Raw genomic sequence first — 19,893 nt, 5'->3', positions numbered from 1 at the left:
AACACAGTACTACACTCTACCCTGAGAAGCAGGATGGATTGAAATGTAATCAACTGAGCTATGTCCATATTCTATAGCTTTTTGACTTTGGGATGGTTATTAGAAAATTTCAGAAAACGTTGTTTTTCCTTTTAGAACATCCATAACAGATTTCAGTAGATGAGAATTTGGCTTGTGATCATTTTCAAGGCTGCTTAGATGTTCTGGTGGCATCACCAGTATTTTCCAACTTCACCCACAGGGCTGAGGTCCTCCCCATCACATTGTTTGCTCCTTCAGCCCATTTTGCCTTATTCAATCCTTGGGAGAGAAACTGATTTACAATTTCACAAATACCTGGGAATCGAGATGGTAGGAATGAGGTGAGAGGTACTGACCATTATTCTCACCTAATTCCTTTTTCCACTTAATGATTATTGAGTTCTGATACCTTTAACCTGATTGACTGGATCACTTTCCCCATACCTCACAGAAGATAATGATACAGGGATCTGTTTTTAAAACCTAAGTGTCTGAGAGCAAAAATTTCTTCTTTAGTCTCTATGTTCTACACAGTGACCTATAGTAGTAGGTTCCCTACAATGCGGGGAATGCAGTAACTGCCATCTTAAAAGGCAAAGTGAATTATGCCACTACTTTACTTAATGCGCGCTCTCTCTCTCTCTCCTCTCTCTCTCTCTCTCTCTCTCTCACACACACACACACACACACACACACACACACACACACACACACACTGCCCAAGTACAGAATGAAGTACTATCACAGTGAGTCATTCATAAGCTGGCTCCCACCACTCCCATTACTTTCCCAGTGTTCCTGTCACATGGGAATCCTTGCCATTCTCTGGATTCATCCTGCTCTCTATGACTTTATTTTTGGGAGCACTGCTGCTTCTGCTTTGAGTGCCTCTTTCTCCTTGCCTTTTTCTCCAACTCTCCTCAACCCCATTCCCTATGTCATCATCATCTTTTTCTTCTTCTTAAAAATTAAGCTTAGCAGTTTCCTCCTTTCTGAGGCCCACCAGACCTCCTCCCCATGGAGTGGGGAGCTCCAAGAGCACTGTGTTCACAGAACCCCTATCACAGCTCATGGGACACTCATGAGATGACTGGCTGGCAGACTGGACCTGGATTCTTGAAGGCTGCAACCAAGGTTGGTTTCATAGCATTTGTTCCAGCTAATGCCTAGGAGGTGCTCCACTCATTACACACATGGGTAGAGGGACAGCTGAAGGATCCACTTTATCAGAACAGCTCCTGTGCACTGTCTCCTCATGCTCACCAGGGTCTACTTCTTGCCACTGTAATTTCTAATCTCCCATTTTTTGCTTGAAACAAAATAGTAAAAGTATTATTGAAGGTGACAGAATACTATGTCCATCCTGATGTGTCCTGTTTTAGATCGACATATATTCACAGGCACAAATAATATAAACCATTGAGTTTCACTGGCAACAGATTTAAAAAACATACAAATTATCTAAAAACTTTGAAAAAAGAAGAGTTTTTTTTTGTAAATAAAATTACATGCTAGGAAAAAACATTCAGATTAAGTGAATGATTTGGGTACATCATCTAAATGTACCCAAATATCCAAAAAAGGTTGTGGTCACACAGTAAAGACTAGCCAAAGAAGGTCACTGTGCAGACAAAGTGAGGGCTCAGTTCCAAATATAATTAAGTCATATTTATGGATACCCATCTAGGAGGTAGTAAATTGTGAAATGAGGGGAAGAGACAGAGGTTGGCGTATCTTCCTAGTATTCTTTACACAGCCTATTACACTTTTATATACCATGGTTTATGGACCTGACATGGCTGGTATAAACCAACAGGATGCACAGTAAAGAAGAGTTTTTATTATACCTCTACAAACAGAGGAGCCTGGTGATGCAAATTGAGGAAACAAAGGGCACCATACTCTACTTCGTGTAGCATCCATTTGATGTGAACATGGCCCGTCACTTCCCATTTCTTAGAAAATTACTCCGTCATGTACTTCTAGGAGAAAAGAATGATTATTGCCAACAGAAGCAATGGCACACAGGACATTGGAAAGAGGCACAACTTCTTAATACTTGAGAGGGGAGAAATACAGATGAATGGAACCACTGGGCTGTGGAGGGCTCTTACTCCTCCAGTCTTTCTCTTGGTATGCTCACCCATGAAGAATGATATACTATCTGGTCTTCCTATCTTATTAGTCTTCTTAGTTGTGACTAAATTAGAAGAATGATCATTTCTGGTCACAGAGTTTCCATTGCAAGTGTCTAACTGGATGGTCAAGATGAAGAGCAGGAGGGTCTATTTGCAGATTTTCTGTGTAAAGTGGTCAGAGGCTGTGTGATGGCATGGTGCCAAAGCTCCCAGGAGATGGGTGTAGTTTGATGTCCCTGTTCCCTGCTCAGGCTAAAGCGCACTAGAAAAATCAGGATTTTTGTACAAGTAATAAGAAAGAGAAATTTTAAGAGAAGATTTTGAAGAGGTCTTTAGAGTCAGAAAATCAAAGAAACCCAGATGAAAGGAGTCTTTAAAAAGTCATCCAGCCAACCTCCAGCCTGGATCCTCCTGTGCTCAGTCACACTTCCCAGGTCTCATCCTTTTCATCATTTGTATCTGCTATTTTCAGTTGCCCATCATAACAGAATTTGAATAATTTTACAGGCATCAAAGAAAAGCAAAATATTGCTATCATCTAACTTGGGCCCCAGGGTCTGTTTTCAACCAGGTTTCTTTGTCTGACTGTAGAACACAAAGAATGATATGAGCAGCTATTCTCAGTCCCTTTCTCAATCCCACCATTTGCACAGTAGTAGCACTATCCCAGATGCTTGCGAATAAGTCACCCAGTTATGTACAATGGCAGATTGTTTAATTCCCTTGCAAATGGTCAAAAATGATCATTTCTGATGTAATCAAACTTAAAATTGACTCATGACCTACAGTCACTCACAGTTTTATAATTCTACATCCGTGCATGATAACATTCAGACACCTCATAAAATATTTTGTTGGTGTAGCAAATTGGGTTAGAAAGAGCTGGAAAAGGTCTCCCTGTTTATAATAAAAAACTATGTCATTCTATATCTTGTGATGACTGTAACAATTATTATACAGGTAATAGTACAGGTTAAGGGATCACAATATAATCTTAAGCATTTTTCAGATTGTATATCTATAGTAACTACTGCAGAAGTAAATTTTTTAGCAAGTCACAATTCTAGGAGATAACCTGGCATCTGTATAACTAGAGTCTAAATGAAGTGGATTTATCACACTGCACAAGTCAGCCCACTGTAAAGGCTGTATGATTTTTTTTTTCATTACACTTCATCTTAGATGAGACTTCCCTCCCAGGTAAGTTTTTCACCCATTCATGATAGTGACAAAATATCCAGCCTCTAGACTTTATAAGGACTACTGCTCATTCTTCTTAAAGGAAACCATCTCATTAACTGGCGATATTCTGTTATCCTTTCCCTCTGCTGCATAGCTCAGTAAGGCTCTTTACTGCTGTACAGCTGCCTGTACCCAGCACCTGCTTGTCTTCAGGTTGACACAGATGAAATTATCTGAGGAAGCCAATAAGACAGTCAACAGTATAACCTTAATAGGTCTAGCCTAGTCAAACCATTTAATGTTCTTGCAAAGAAAATGAAGACCCAATAGATGAAGTGACTTTCCTTGGCTACACTAACAAGTTGCAGGATCCAGGTTTTTGACTCAAAATCTAATACACTTTCCAATGCCCACACCATTTCTCAATGGGTGCTGTTTTTCTCCAGAATTCTCATAGGCTAAGGTGACATCTTGGACCTGCACTGTATTACATGTTTTCCATAGGAGTGTAGACATCAGAGAGAAAGCTCTCTCTCTCTGAAATTTCTGAAACATGGAATTTCAGCCTTCACTCTGAATTTCCTGACTCTTGATACTTTAAAGCAGACATGGGGGTAAAATTTTAGACTAGCCCAGAGAGGCGCTCATTAACATTAATGGGAGGCAGGTGGCTGTATTCTCAACTGGGGCCCGAAATTCTCCACGCTATACCATCTTCTGGGTACCTCTACACCTTTAACTTGTCAGCATGTGTCTTTTGTAAAGTGTTTTTACTTATTTTCACAGATACTTCTAAATTAGCATGTTTATAAAATGTGATTTTTTTCACTTAGGGAATCATTATTTCTAAATCCTGTTTCTTTGCAGTGCCTACCCCATGTTCCAGCCATCTCATTTCCAAAAGGAAGGCTTAGACCTTCCACAGTACTTGAGAGTTTTATTTAGTTGTCTTGTGAGACTGTGAGTTCTATAACTGCATCATTCAAGGAGAAGTTACCATTTAAGAAATGTAAGGAACTGCAAAACTAGATTTTAAAAATGAGGGCAGTTCCCATTTTGTTTCAAGAACTTTTGTAGATTAAAAAAAATGAGGCTTAGAGTCATGTGCCTTTAGGTAACCTTTTGATGGTAAGTTGTAGGTATTCTACTATCAGAAGAAGGTCTTTTCCCAAAACAACTCTGTCCTACCTTGGTAGGAGCACTAAGCTAAAAGTGCATAACTTCTGGAAGGCATAGACTATGGGTTTTTGTATGAAACTTTGTACTCAAATACTTAGCACTTGAGACTGTAAACCTAATTTTATAAATGAGTAACTTGTTAGTCTATTAGCTGGAAAGAATGACTACAAAAGCAGCTACGAGTATGAGTTTGTGGTATGTTGGTGAGCAAAGTGGTAACCGACTACATGGTCATTTTTCTCTAATGTAACTCAGTGCTCTTCAGAAGCAAGGATCTCATTTATTGCCTTTTTAAAAAATCTCATACCATTTTAGTATTCGATATACATCAAATGTAAAGAAAGTACCTCGCTAGGAAATTGAAAAAAAAAATGTTCCAATTGGCTTCTTTGGGTTTTCCATGCCTGCTTCTGATAATTCAAAATGATAATGAATAATTCAAATGATAACTCATTTAGTGCCATCATTTGACTCTTCATATCTTATGTTATCTTGCCTCATTTGCATGCTAGGTAGCATAAACTTACACTTGAGGATTTGGAGCTGTAAGAACTCTAAGAATTACCAAGTGTAAGCCCTCATGCAGTGGTTTAAAGTGAGTTAAGTTCAAGAATGCAAAAATGAGTAGGTCGATCTTGGGTTTCCCAATAACAGAATGGTCCTGGACTGTAGCTCCTTCCTCCCAACAACCCCAGCTAGCGAAGCCCGAGGACAGTGAGTCTGCTGGATGAGCAGATGCTTGTGAAGTTGTCTAACTTGGCTGGCGATGGCAGCACAGACCATGTGCCAGGTACTATGCTAGATCGTTTAAGCTTTTCAACTCACCTAGAAAGCAGGTTCTACCCTGCAAGTAATGGTAGAACCAATGCGTTAAAGGCTCCATTACTTTCTAACTGCTGGTGTGGTGTAAGCTGTTGAGTCAGCTGAGACTTGGTTTCCTAACTTATAACTGGAAGTAATAATGGGATCCACTTTAGACAGTGTTATGATATTTAAGAGAGACATGGTACTCAACACTGCACCTGGCAATCTGTTTGGTGAAAGTCCATTATGATAATCACTACCACCATCCCCACGATTCTCTCTCCTGCAATAATGCTTGCTTGCCCAACTTTTCTTGGGCTCCTGTAAGACTTGAGTAATTGAGCGTTCTGCTTTTCCTTTAGTAGCATGCGTATTCCTGCAGTTAAACTCCCCAAGGTTTGATGCACACTTACCGATCCACATACCCCAAACTATGCTTGCACAAATTCTCATAGAAAATGCCATGACACAATTGTGAGAAAAAAAAATAAATCAGTAGACAGGGTGTGACTACTGATAGATGTCACAGAACTGATAGATGGTGTCATACGAATATTCTAACTATTAAAAATAAAACAATATGCCAAAATTTTGTGGTTGCTGCTTCTGCCTCTCTGGTTGAGATGATTTTTGTTTTTCACATGAGTTTAATTGCCTTTTGATGAATTAGCTTCACATAATATAGTAAGAGAAAGAAACAAGACGCTGTTCTATACAGCTGCAGAGCCATTGAAAGTGAGTGACTATCCTAAAATCACACAACTAGTCTTAAACAGAGAAAAAGAACTTGTCCCCTGATTCCAGCCTAGTTTCCACTATACCACGGTGTTATTCTGCTTAACAAAGTGTAAGACCATTACATCATTACAGAAAAATGATAGAAAAATAATCATCACAGGGCCCAGTGGCTCACACTTGTAACCCTAGCTACTTGTGAGGCAGAGATCAGGAGGATGGTGGCTCAAGGCCAGTCCAGGCAAACAGTCCATGAGACTCCATCTCACCAATGGCTTGGCACACTGGCACATATCAGTCATTTCAGCTACTCGGGGAAGCACAAACAGGAAGATGGTGGCCCAGGTTGACCCAGGCCTAAAGCAAGATACTATCTCAAAAATAACCAATGCAAAAAAGGCTGACACAGTGACAAAGTGGTAGAGTGCCTGCTTGACAAGTGCAGGGTCCTGAGTTCAACACCCAGTACTGCAAAAAACAAATAAAGACAAATAGAGTCAAAATTCAAAAACAAGCCAAATTTAAATGGGCAGTCATCCACACTGAGGCCCTTTATTTACACCAGTATTGTGATGATCCCAGAATCTCAGTGTGAAGGTGAGCATGGTCTGTTTCTTAGGCAATATTTCCCATAACAGAAAATCCTGAGAAAACTGGGATTCCTGGAGAACAACACCATGGAAGACATTTTCCACACTGAAGCATGTTGAATTTATCCCACCAGAAGAGACGCAGAAGGACCACAGTAGTCATTATTGGTTAGTGATAGGAAACAGAATTGAGGGCAGGCTTGAGTGACTGCGCTATTCATATGTGTGCTGGGCTGGGGTGAGAGCCATGGCAGTGAGCCTAAAGCTCCAGCTAGACTTTTCCAGAGTGCCTGTCCATAATCACCACCATCCTCGAGTACAGAGATGTCTGTATTTCTTTCATCTTCCTTTTATTATTATTACTTTTTGCTGTACTGGAGTTTGGACTCAGGGCTTTGTGTTTGCTTGACAAGTGCTCTATCACTTAAGCCACCCCTGGCACACTCTTTGCTTTAGTTTATTCTTCAGATAGGATGCCATGCTTTTGCCTATTGCCCACCTCAGATCATGATTCTCCCACCTCTGCCTCCTGAGTAGCTGGGATAAAAGTAGGACAAGGCTTTCTCTAAATAATGGCCTCTACTGCTATGTGGACTTGTCTCCATAAATGAGGATATCTGTAATGGCTTCACTTCTGTTTTATCATAAGATCAGATTCACGTTGAACATACAACGAAGCTTATTGCTTTTTCTCCTGACATGTCAAGGAAGAGGTCAACTTCTCAATGAGTACTATGATAATTAATTTATATTTAAATTTATAATTATTGAAAAGAATTACTGAAAACTTTGCCTTTGTTTCAAAGTGGGTATAGAACTTATTCAAATAAAATGAAATAATGTTCTAGAAAATTATGAGATAGCATTTCACAAATAATTTTCTCACTGTGTTTCTTAAGTGAGATGTTGCAGGCGAGATGGTTGATTAATTATGGATTATTAAAATATTATCAACTATAATTAAACCAGATTAATATCCTTTGATTTAATTTGGAAATAATCCATCCCTTCATCCGTTAGTCTATTTTTATTGTGTAGTAGAGAAATGTTTTAATGGCTACAAGTGTTAAAATAGTGTCTAATACTACAAAATAGGTGAAAATTTCTTTCTGCTGGGCTGGCAGAGTGGCTCAAGTGGTAGAGTGCCTGCCCAGCAAGCATGAGGTCTTGAGTTCAAACTCCAGTACCACCAAAAAATAAATAAATAAACAAATAAAATTTCATTCCACTACACTTAAACCTAATGCATTTGATTGGTATTTGAAAAATACAGTGCAAAGAAAAGATCCTTAATAGGAAAGAATACTGATTGTCTCTATGTTCTTGGAAGCAAATGTGAGGCCTGGAGTATGATGAGACAGACAGACAGACACACACACTCCCCTCAACAGGAAATGGGTCTCCCTAGAAATCTGAGAGAAGTGAAGAGGGTAAACTGCCTTCTTCGGGAAGAACCTGAAGCTAACTGTGCAAGGGGCAAAGTTGATTTCAGTAAGAAGAGGGGAAAAAGGGTTCATGAAACCAGAGGCTTGAAATGTTTTACTGGTGAAAACCCGCAGCATTACCTGCTCCTGTGGGATGATAAGGATGATTTAGAAGCGGAAGTCATTTGTTGTGATTGCGCTCTGGGGAGTCTGGTTTCATAGGATCTGGGAAGCCAGGCTGGGTGAGCTCAAGAGGAGCCCACTGAGGCTGGGTCTGCCTCTAAGGGGATTCCAGAGCCCCGGGGAGGGGGCAGCTGTGCCCCTCTGATCCGTGCAGCCCTCCCCCACCCCAAGCTCATTAGGTGGACACAACACACGGCTCTCTCATTTTCTCTCTCCTTTTAAAAAGTATTGCTACTGCTGCTGTGTGGGAGTGGGGCTCATTGTAAAGACCCAGCAGGATAGTAGCAAAGTCAGATTAATTCCCCATGGGTTTACACAGGTCGTTCTCACCCACGACGAGTTGGACCATTTCAAAGGTGCTTATGCTGCTGTTTTTATGGTGGTCACTAACTTTATTCGGGCATATGGTGGTTGGCGCCATGACACGGAGTGAACATTTTATACCTGAATTAAAGTGGATATTTGACAGTTTCTGTCAGAAAGTTCAGAGCAAAGAATTTGTGAGACAAGATTTATTGCATATTTTATATGGGACACATCTGTTTCTTTGCTAGCTTTGTTCTTTCTCCTAAAAAATTTAAAGAAGTTTCCTAAAGAAACATAATGATGAATAGAAAAAAAAAAAAAAAAAAACAAAGCAGAAGCAAAATATGCCCAAAAGTTGAGTATTCAGGACTTAACTTAAAACACACACACACACACACACACACACACACACACACACCAAATTATTTTAGGAGAAAAAATGACTCATGGTTACGTATGAAAGCTCAGTGAAATATTATTGGCAATTATTTTATGGTTGGGTTAATGCCATTCATATAGTGCGCCTAAAAATTTAAGTGTGTAACCTACTATATTCTACACACTTGAATCAGGACTGGAGAGATCATCTTTTTCAGATTTTACCATCCCCCAAATGGTGGGGGAAATAAGTCCAACCACATCAGTGCTAAACAAAAAATTACCACTATTGAAACACTTAAAACTGAGATGCCTAAAGATACATGCAGACACAACTTCCAGCCAAAATCCATCAGCCCAATGTGAAGAGTGTATGCAAACCTCATTCTCATCTGAAAATCTCTCTCCATTGTATAGCAAGGGAATGCTGTAACAGAGACTTGTGATCATATAAACACTGGCCTCAACCTGCACCTCTGAATTAACAAACAAAATACTTTTGCTTTTAACTGTGAAGAGAGAGCCTTTGTGAATGCTGTGAAGCTGAAGATAAAATACCCACTCTTAAAAATCTTGGAAAATTAGTTTTTAATGACTTTAGATAATACAGGTTCTCCTTGTGAAAACATTAAACATTAGCAGATTAAGTGCTCTTTGACAGCCAGTCTTCTGCACCGACCCCCCCATCTGCCCAGACACATTTTGTCACTTCTAGAGACTCAAGTATGGTCATCAGCTTGGGATGTATTTTCCCAGAGCTTCTGAGCCTCCCTGTGTGAAAATGCAAGGTTTCCCAGGTATAGAGAAGTAGACTTGCTTGCTAATTAAGTAGGTACAGTTTTCATGTATTTGAGACTGTCAAATTGTCCTTTGTAGTAATGGTATCTTTTTATAATCCTAAGGCCAATAACTGTTATTATGGAACTTTAAAACTTTTGCAAATCATATCAGTATTGGCACGAATCCTTGGTTGTCTATGTTATGTGTATCTTTCCTTATGCATTGCCTATCTTTAGACTTCATTTATAATGTCTATCATATTCATTTAATTTTGAGAGAGTCAAATTAATAAATACTTTCTTCATATCATTTGCTTTTAAAATCACTTTATGGGTGACCTTTTCTACCACCGAGAACATGAAGGTGACATATTTTCTTATAATACTGCTATAATATTTGGGTTTTGCCTTTGTTTCTGTTTAGGTTTAGGTCATTAATCATTTGGAATTGGATGAGGCAGCATCTCCACTTACCTTTTTTTTTTGAAATGTGAATAAGCACTGCTCAAACATCAATGATTTTCCAAAAGATAATCAAGAGAATGAACACAATGGCAGTTTTGTCTTGGCCTCTCTCATGCTTTTTTTTTTTTTTTTTTTTTTCATTTTTCTTTTATTATTCATATGTGCATACAAGGCTTGGTTTATTTCTCCCCCCTGCCCCCACCCCCTCCCTTACCACCCACTCCACCCCCTCCCGCTCCCCCCCCCCAATACCCAGCAGAAACTATTTTGCCCTTATCTCTAATTTTGTTGTAGAGAGAGTATAAGCAATAATAGGAAGGAACAAGGGGTTTTGCTGGTTGAGATAAGGATAGCTATACAGGGCATTGACTCACATTGATTTCCTGTGCGTGGGTGTTACCTTCTAGGTTAATTCTTTTTAATCTAACCTTTTCTCTAGTTCCTGGTCCCCTTTTCCTATTGGCCTCAGTTGCTTTAAGGTATCTGCTTTAGTTTCTCTGCATTAAGGGCAACAAATGCTAGCTAGTTTTTTAGGTGTCTTACCTATCTCTCATGCTTAAACGTCATGTTTTTTCCTTCATGTTGCCCTGTCTAGGCTCTCAGCTGCCTGGGTTGAGTCGGCATGTTCAAGTTTATTTTGCTTTGGAAGCATTTGGATTTATTCCCACCACATTTACTTTGCACTTCTGTTTACCAGGCTTTTTGCTATTTTCTTCTTGCTGACTTGTGTTAGATTCACCCAATTATCTTTGCTTATTTTTCCTTTACTGGTTTCAACATGATTAAATTCTAACTTTTTGACTTGTGAATACAGTAAACCCTCCTTGTTCACAGATTTATTACAAATGATTTTGACCAAGCATGGTCAAAAAAGAAAACGAAATTTCCAAAACAAAAAAATTTAATTCTTACAAGTAATGCATTACAGCTCAGTACATATGGAGAAGCTCTCAGTCGGTCCCACATTACTGTCAGTTGTGTTTAAATCATTGTGTGATCTGCTGAGTGTTTCTCTGTCCTTCATTTTGGGAAAATCTGGCTCCCAAAAAGCAAATAGCACCCCCAAAAGCAAGGTAAAATTGCATGTGTTTAATTGAAGCGATAAAATGGAAATTTTAGATTTGTTGAAAAGCAGCCTGTCTTTAGGGGAAGTCGTGTGGTATTTTGGGAAAAATGAATCGGGTATCTGCAGCACAGCGCTGGCCTCCATGTACCCTGAGCACATGTGGTTCTTCTTCAGTGGTGGTATCCTTGGAACAAGGTCCCCACAGGTCCGGGTCCACTGTACTTTTAAACTTCAACACCCATAACAGCTGTTTCTAAAGGTATCTAGAGAAGTTAAATATCAATTACCTAACCTGGGACAACATAAGACTGGCCTGATTTTCCTCTTTATTCCCTACAAAATTCTGTGATCCTATCTCATGGCACATTCATGTTGATATCATCTGCAATTTTATTTACCAATTACCAAAACAAATGCTTTACCATTAAAACTTAACTTATTTTATGAAATTTGTTGCTTATTATATATATATATATATATTTTGATGATACTGGAATTTGAACTCAGAGCTTCTGCTTTTCAGGCAGGTGCTTTACTGCTTGAGCCATGCCTCCAACTCTTTTTGCTTTGATTATTTTGGAGATAGGGCCTCTCCTTTTACCCAGGCCAGCCTGCACTTTGATCTTATTTTATGCTTCCCACAGTCATTGGGATGACAGGTGTGTACACCATGCCCAACTTTCTTCCATTGATACGGGGATCTTGCAAACATTTTTGCCCAGGCTGGCCTTGAACCATGATCATTCCAATCTTAGCCTCCCAAGAAGCTGGGATGACAGGTGTGAGCCACCAGCACCTGGCTTATTGTCCCTTTTGTCACTCTACCACTTTCTGGATTTTCTTTTTGAGGAAGTGCAATCTCAAGAGAAGACCTATGAATAGTAAACCTGGGTCTTAGTTTCTCAAGAGAATTTACTTTTTTCATTCAATTTAATGATAATCTGGCTCAAAGTAAAATTCTAGATTTAAAACTCTTTTCTCCTCAGAGGACTGGGTATGGTGGGACACACCTGTAATTCCAACTACACAGGAGGCATAGGTAGGAGGATAATGGTCTGAGTCCAGCACAGGCAAAAACACAAGACCCTATCTGAAAAATAAGATAAATCAAACAGGCTTGGGGTATGGCTTAGGTGGTAGAGCCACATGAGGCCCTGAGTTCAATCCCTAGTATCACCAAAAAAAGAAAAAAACACAAAAAAACCCCAATTTCCTCTCAGAATTTTATATTTATTGCTCCATTTTCTTCTTTTATCCAGAGCTGCTGGATAGTTCTCAGGGTTTTTCTAAAACCATGATTTCTCAAAGTTCATTATAAACATTTAAGGGTATGTATATGTGTGTATTTATCTTTTTTTTTCACATTTATCTTTTGTTGACTCTCTGGGGTCTTTCAATAAAGATGCACTATCTTCATTTCTAGAAAGTAGTCTTGTTTGAGTATTTCTTTCTTCTCATATTAAATAAATATGGGATTAAATAGATTAAATTTCTGAATCTATTTTCTATATATAGGGAGTTCTCTTTACATTCCATCATTTTTCTCTTTATGCTCTATTCTAGAAGGACTCCTTGGTTTACCTGTCTTTTATGATGTCAATTTTATCTTTCAGTGAACGCAATGATTTTTTAAAAATTTATCAATTGAATGTTTTTTCATTTCTATATTCTATGGAGATCACAGCTTCTTGTAATTCTCTGAGCTAATAAAACACACTTGTTTTCACCTGCTCTGCCCATAAGTGTGTTTTCTCAGGTATAATTCTTCTATTTATTGCATTTGCTGGTTTTCCTTAATTGTTGATTCTTAGATAGGAAACTAATCTTGTGGTTGAATCTCACCACTGAGCACACGAGAGAAGTCATGCTTACATTCTAGTTGTTTTAGGAAGAATTGAAGAGGGATAGAGTGTTTTACCAGGCAGGGCACCCCCTCCTACCCAGAGACGTCACTGGCTTCCCAAGGCACTGCTCTGTCTAGAGATATATACTTTGTGGTCCTGTCTAGAGACATATACTTTCTATTGCTATTGACTCCAAGGTGTTCCCAAAGGGCTCACCTGTCTCTAGAATGAGAAAATTTCCCCAAATGTTGTAATTCCAAGCAATTGTTCAAGTTTCAAAACTCAAAAGTTTTATATTTCTTCCCCCATAGATTTTATAATAAGATAGTTCATGCATGCTTTGAGCATTTTTTTAGATGTGAAAACCAAATAAAATGCTGAAGTAGCAATTTTACTACTATCATAAATAATGAGATGCTGGTATAATCAGAACTGACCATTAGCCTATTTTAAAGGCATTCTGTAGAAATGGACTCTGAAATGCACTCTTCTAACTCACAATGGAGGTCTAGTTACACACATGGCCACAACTCTTTAGGGTAACTTTCAGATTCAAAGTATGCCTCAAAGAATGGGTTTCTCTCAACTCATGAGGAAGAAGGCATAGAGCCTGGAGCTGCAACATCCTATTTCAAACATAGTGGAAGGCCATGTTGATGGTGGAGCCCCTTCCAAAAGCTATGTCCTTCCTTTTTCACAGTTCTGTAGAATGGAACTACAGAATCAATAGGATTTCATTTAAAGGCCAGAAGCCACACACAGTTTGAACAAGGACACGAGGATGGTAGCATATGCCACCACAAACAGATACCATATTAGGTAGGAGTCAGAGCAAGGTGGGGGAGAGGAGGCATTTTTTTAAATCCTTGACCACTTTATTACCAATCCTGTTATTAAACAAGTGTGAGAATTATTTGAAGGGGACATGTCCCATTTCTTTCAGGCCCTGAAATGTAAGTCTTCTTGGGCAGGATCTGGAGTCCAGCAGCGATGTGTAGAGACTCAGATTCTTACATAGCTTCCTTCATCTCAATATACCTTACATCCTTACATTAGGTGGGTAAATCCATACACAGATATGAGAGATTATACCAGAAGAATGGTTTGTTTGTTTATTTGCTGGTACGTGGGTTTGAACTCAGGGTTTTATGCTTGCTAGGCAGGTGCTCCACCACTTGAGCCTCCAGCCCTTTTTGCTCTGGTATTTTGGAAACTGGGTCATTCTTTTTGCCCAGGCCAGCCTGGACTGCAATCCTCCTATTTCAGGCTTCCTGCCATAACTGGGCTGACAGGTGCTTGCCACTATGCCCAGCTTTTTTCCATTGACATGAGATCTTGCAATGTTTTTGTCCAGTCTGGAAACACAATCCTTCCCATCTCAGCCTCCCAAGAAGTGCTTTTAAAAAGTAGTTGATAAAAATCTCACTGGGTGTGGTAGTGCATGCCTGGAATTCCAGTGTTAGACTGAGGCAGGAGGATCTTGATTTTGAGGCTGCCCTAGGCTACATAGTGAGGACCCTATCTCAAAACAAACAAACAAACATTCCCATAGGCCTTAAAATAAACAAACCTTCCCATAGGCCTTAAAATAAAAAGTTTAAAAGTAGCTCTTTTGCAAGAACCTCTGAACGTAGAGGTAAGACTCCTCCACAATGCATCAGTTCCACATAGACAATACTTTATAGCTGACATTTTCAGACACTACTTTTTATTGACTTGAAAAACAAAATGCTAATCAAAGGCAAGTTGAAGGTTCATGTCGATTATCTCTTCCATTGTGATGGCTTTCTCCAGCGCTCTCCACTGGATCTTCTTTCTCTTGGTCTCTAAATATATGCTGCCTCCAAAGGACTCTCTTTTATCTTGATGTCATCAGCAATACACACAAGTACCATTTTCCTGCTGATAAATATCAACATCTTCTCTTCAAGACACAGTCTGAACATCAAATTGCATTTGTCATATTGACATGAATTCTAAGAATTAGCATCACTCCCAGAATCCCCCATTGTAGCACAAACCTTTTTGGTCCTCCCTATCATGGGAAATGGCATCACCATTCACTAAGCTGATTTAAGTCTGGGAATTATTTTTTACACCCTTTTGCTTCAACTCCTATTCTTAGGTCCAAGTTTATGTCATCTCTTCTTCAAAAACATATCTTGAATTTCTCCATCTCAACATCTACTGCCCAGGTTGAAACCGCTCATGTCTCCACCTGAGTTACTACTCTTGCATTTGTTTCTACAAATATCTTTTAAAACATAAATGCGGTCATGTTGCTTTCATTTTACAAATTCTCTTAAGATTTCTCATTAAATGCTGAATAAAATCCAATTTTTTTTCTCAAGACCCTGGGGGCCTTGCATGGGTGGCTAAATATGGGAGCCCATTTTTATATCCCAGTACACTGTGCTCTTACCCATCTCAGGGCTGCCATTTTGGTATCTCAGTTTATTGTGCTCTGCCACTCAAGATGTTCCTTTCACTTGCACTGTTTCTCTTCTACGCTACCTATGACTGGATCCTTCCTTGGCTTAAATGCCGTCACTGCAGAGAGGTCTTCTACTATTTAAAAATATGTTTCTTAAAACCCTGCCTCCTACCACCCTAAATTTTCCACAAATTGTAATCACACAATAGGTTATTTGTTTTTTTGTCCCTTTCTCTTGCTAATTTTAAGTTTATCTGTTTGACTATATAAACTGAGCCTAGCATAGCACAGGTTCATAGAAATGGGCTGAATATATTTTCTCTCCTATTCTATGTACTGCAATTATCCTGCTGTAGGTCATCTGTTTAGGATTGCCTCTGTTAGTGAGGTTGCACAATCTTTCAGCCAGGGAACTGCCTCTGGCCTTTCCTTGGCTTAATATCTGACATATCATGAACCTATTCATAAGGAATGATTAAGATTTGGTGCTCGATTATATTTACCCCCCCAAAACTATATTAGACCTAATGCAGAAAGTCAGCTTTGGGAGGTGTTGCTGAGAGTAAGTAGTGTTGAGAGGCGAAAATAAGAGAAAAGCTAATAATCAGAGGTGAGAAAATCATGGATAAAGTCTGTTTGGAAAATGAAACTTGGATGATGGAAACAAATTTGAATTAGTAGTCAGAAATAACTCAGTGTCTCAGGGAGCTGACTCTCCCCTGAATGCTTACTTCCAGCAGTGTGGTCCTAGATGAGTATCTTAGGGTCTCCCTTCTCTCCCACATCAAGAAGCCTAATGGCTGCTTCCTTTACAAGGGCAAGGGGAGGACAAATGAGCTGGTGCAAGGTCAAGGGATCTGCAGCGCACCAGAGAAGCAGCTCTCTGAAATGGAAAACTCCCTTGGGGTCTTGCTTACTGTGGCTGGGAATGCTATATGACAATGGTGAAATTGCCCCTCCCCCCCCCCAAAAAAAACCCAAAACACTGAGTTGAATTCTTGCAGAGGGAAATTTCTCTGAGGGAATGAAGGGAGGGAGGGAAAGAAGGAGGAGGGAGGGAGAGACAAGAAGATAGAAAGAAGGAAGTGAAGGAGGGAGGAAAAAGTATAGGAAGGGGAGGGAAAGAGGGAGCGGAAGGGAGGGAGGGAAAGAAAGGAAGGAAGGAAAGAAGGAAGGAAGGAAGGACGGAAGGAAGGAAGGAAATGCTTAGGATGTTCAGGAATTGATGGAAAGAGCTGATAACCATCAGATCCAACTGGAAGGATGAATGAAAAGTGAAGGCTCTCAGGGAAGCCCAGGTAGCTCTGAGGAGAGATGTGGGAGCAGTGAAAAACTCAGCTGGCCACTCTGGCATTATCCCAAGTCCACTGCAGAGTCCCAGCTTCTGGCCATTTAACTTTCATGCACTGCTCCATGTGTAAGCCATGTACATCTATGAGTTTATTTGGAATTTTCCTGAAGGAACCAAGAGAGACCACCTTCTATGGACCAGTAGGTGATATATAACCCAGAAGTGTCATGATGTGTGCCGGGTGGTTTCCAGATAGTGATGAAGCTGTGGAAATGCTATTCAGCAGGCCTTGCCCAATTTTCAGATGATTCTTTCCAAATTTACTCACTCTTATCTCTTTCAACCCCTTCTGGATAAACAAGTTCAGAAAACCCAAATGTTTGCCTACAACTCACGCATTCATCCTGTCCTGAAACTAAATAAAACTGGAAACTAAAAGGGAGGCTGGAGGGATGGCATTTCGCTTAGGCCTGTTGCCACGTCTCCATTAGGTTCTGGGTATGTGTTTATTTTTATAGTTCTCCTTCATGAATAGATGGTGTGAGACAGAAGTCTTAGTTCCAAGGTTCATTTTACAGAGTGGCTTCCAGTCAATCTTTCCAAGAAGAAAGATGGAAAATTATGGTCCAAGTAGCATTACTGACCATCTAGGGACCAAGGAGATCTCAGGCACTTACCAGCCTAAGCTATCATTTATGAGAAGGAAAAATGATTATCTTCAGGTTTTCAAGGCATTATTTTTGAGACGCACAGCTAAGCACATATGCCTAATCTTATTATCATATTGCTTTCACATAAGGATCATCATCATTGCATTACTTAAACAGAAAGGAAAGAGAGCTTGAGAATTCTCAAGCTTTGGAAAGCCCGGTGTATAAGAAAGCAGCATGAGTTTCAATGTCAGTGCCACTTCCTAGCAAAACAGTTCTTCACGGCACATTAGTGTCTTGTTTATCTCTCCAACATCCCAATGAAGAAGAAAGGATATACAGATTACTGGCTCTGGTTTATACTGGAGTTTCAGAACAATGTGACTATATTAAGAACAGAAAGGCGACAAGGTTGGAATAAAAAATATGATTTATTCATCTAATAGAATTATCTATCAGTTAAAAGTAATTAGATCCATCTGTATCAGTATGGGTAAACATTAGTAGTTAGGGCACAGAATGATAAACCCAGCATGATTCATCTTTTCTACAGTATGTTTACTGCCTTTCCATAGGAAAATCAGGGCTTCTTCTTAATTTGGTAAACTTTAATCACTGAAAGTCACTCAAAGAGAAATTCAGTTTTCTAAGTTAATGGAGCCAGTTTAAAAAGGGATTTCCTTAAGTTAAGTACAGAAAGACAAATATTGCATTATTGCATGCTCTCATTTATGGGAATCTAGAGTTGATCTCGAAGAAATAAAGAACAGAACAGTAGTTTGGGGAAGATATAGGGGAGGGAGGGAAACAGGAGGGGTTGTTAATGGGTCAGAGGGATATAGGAGGATTGGAGGGGTAGAGAGGGGTTGTTAATGGTACAGGGGTGATCAGGAGGAATCATTTCTAATGTTACACACACACACACACACACACACACAGAGTGAGCGGAGGCCCAGAAAGAGAAAAGGATCTAAAAACAAAATGAATAAATGACTTCTTTCATCATTTATATTTTCTTTCCTCTCCAGGTTTGAGTCCAGTCATAAGATCTAACAATCTGGGCAAGAGTTCTGCAGAGCAGCTGCCGCACTCTGTAGAGGACATTCAAGGCAGAGGCTGCTCTTCTCCTCCGACAGTGACAAGGAAACATTTGTGGTTAGGCCATTGTCTTAGGTCTCATGCAAAAGTAGGGATTTAGATCTATGAGTAGGCTCATGCTCCCTCCTAACTAAACAAATAAAATCACTGGGGTGAGAAAGTGTGCTCTCTGACAACCAGGAATAGCTACACAATAAAGGAACACTTTAATAGTTTCAATGTCTTCTATTTCAGAATGAAGACATTCTGAATTCCTCCCTACCCAACTTTAGGTATTTTCATTGGAAATGAAGATAGGTAGGAAGATAGGGAGATAGGTAGGTAAAACTTCTTTCTCGGCTGGCCCTTTCTACATGAGTGGCACATCAGATGTTTTGTCATCCCTTAGAGGAAAGATCCTAGTGGATGACAAGCATGCTAATATTTGCTTTCTCGTAGCCATTGGTGGCCATTTGGTCACAAAGTGAACCTGCAGTTTGTCAGGACACTGGTCTAAGACAGAAAAACTCCAGGCAAATTGAAGATGAACACACTTCTCTGCTTCTGCCAGGTCTTTCTTAAATTAATATCGATGTAACCAGTCAAATATCCAATAATGAAAACCTGTTATGCAATATCTAGTCTAAGATATTGCAACAATGAATTGTAATATCTTAGAATTGCTGTGCAACAATCCAAAAGACAAATCTTGTCTTCTCACTAAGTTGAAAATAGACACCCAGAAAACAGAACCTTTAGTCCTTCCAATGCACACCAAAGGGGATGTGGTCACCCCCACCCCTACCCAAGCTGGTGTTTCTACTAAGACAGGTCCTGGGATAGGATTGTGGGGGGGGATACTTTTCTAAGAATGAAAATGATCACTTTAGATATTATTAAGAACTCCATACTTGGCTGCTGGGGGAGACTGGTGAGAATCAAGTCAGTGGCCTGTGCTTTCCTCTGAGGTCTGTTTCCTGGGACTGACTCTCCCTGACTATATTGGTTAGGCTGGCAGCATATGGATGCAATCACATTCCAAGATACCTTATTTAGAGGCATTATGGACTGGGCTATTGTCCCTGTTCACAAAAGCAATAAGGATTCTCAGACCCCGGCCGATCCGTGTAAATCACCCTCTCATCTGTTTAAAGACTGAGATATGTGAGTGGTGAGAATAGTTACAGCTATCTGCTGCAGGCATATAAGTCTGTGTTCTACATGTAGATAAAACTCGTTAAGGTCACAGACCTCAGAGGTGGGGAGGAAGAAGAGACTTAGACAAACACCCACACAGAAATGAGGGGACAATGGCTTCCATACGGCAGAGGTAGGAGCTATTGCCTC

The 19,893-nt window shown here is 39.7% G+C and overlaps 1 protein-coding gene across 10 annotated transcripts in view; it reads right to left on the bottom strand.

Annotated features, from left to right (window-relative positions):
- The window catches only part of Fmn1 (formin 1), a 375,832-nt gene that overhangs the window by 36,959 nt on the left and 318,980 nt on the right, over positions 1–19,893 (bottom strand). For 2 of the 10 annotated variants that reach the window (XM_074065597.1, XM_074065591.1), the window contains one exon: positions 1,869–2,003. The exons of the other annotated variants lie outside the window; for them this stretch is intronic. In XM_074065597.1, coding sequence (XP_073921698.1) covers positions 1,869–1,974 — 106 coding nt within the window. In that variant the 5' untranslated portion in view covers positions 1,975–2,003. Of the gene's footprint in view, positions 1–1,868; positions 2,004–19,893 lie in introns of those variants that run through there. 10 annotated transcript variants of the gene reach the window in all.

Source organism: Castor canadensis, chromosome 2, assembly GCF_047511655.1.
Source record: "Castor canadensis chromosome 2, mCasCan1.hap1v2, whole genome shotgun sequence".
NCBI classification, from domain to species: Eukaryota; Metazoa; Chordata; class Mammalia; order Rodentia; family Castoridae; genus Castor; species Castor canadensis.
Note: the sequence above shows the minus strand (reverse complement) of the source record. Positions and strands in the feature narration are given on the sequence as shown.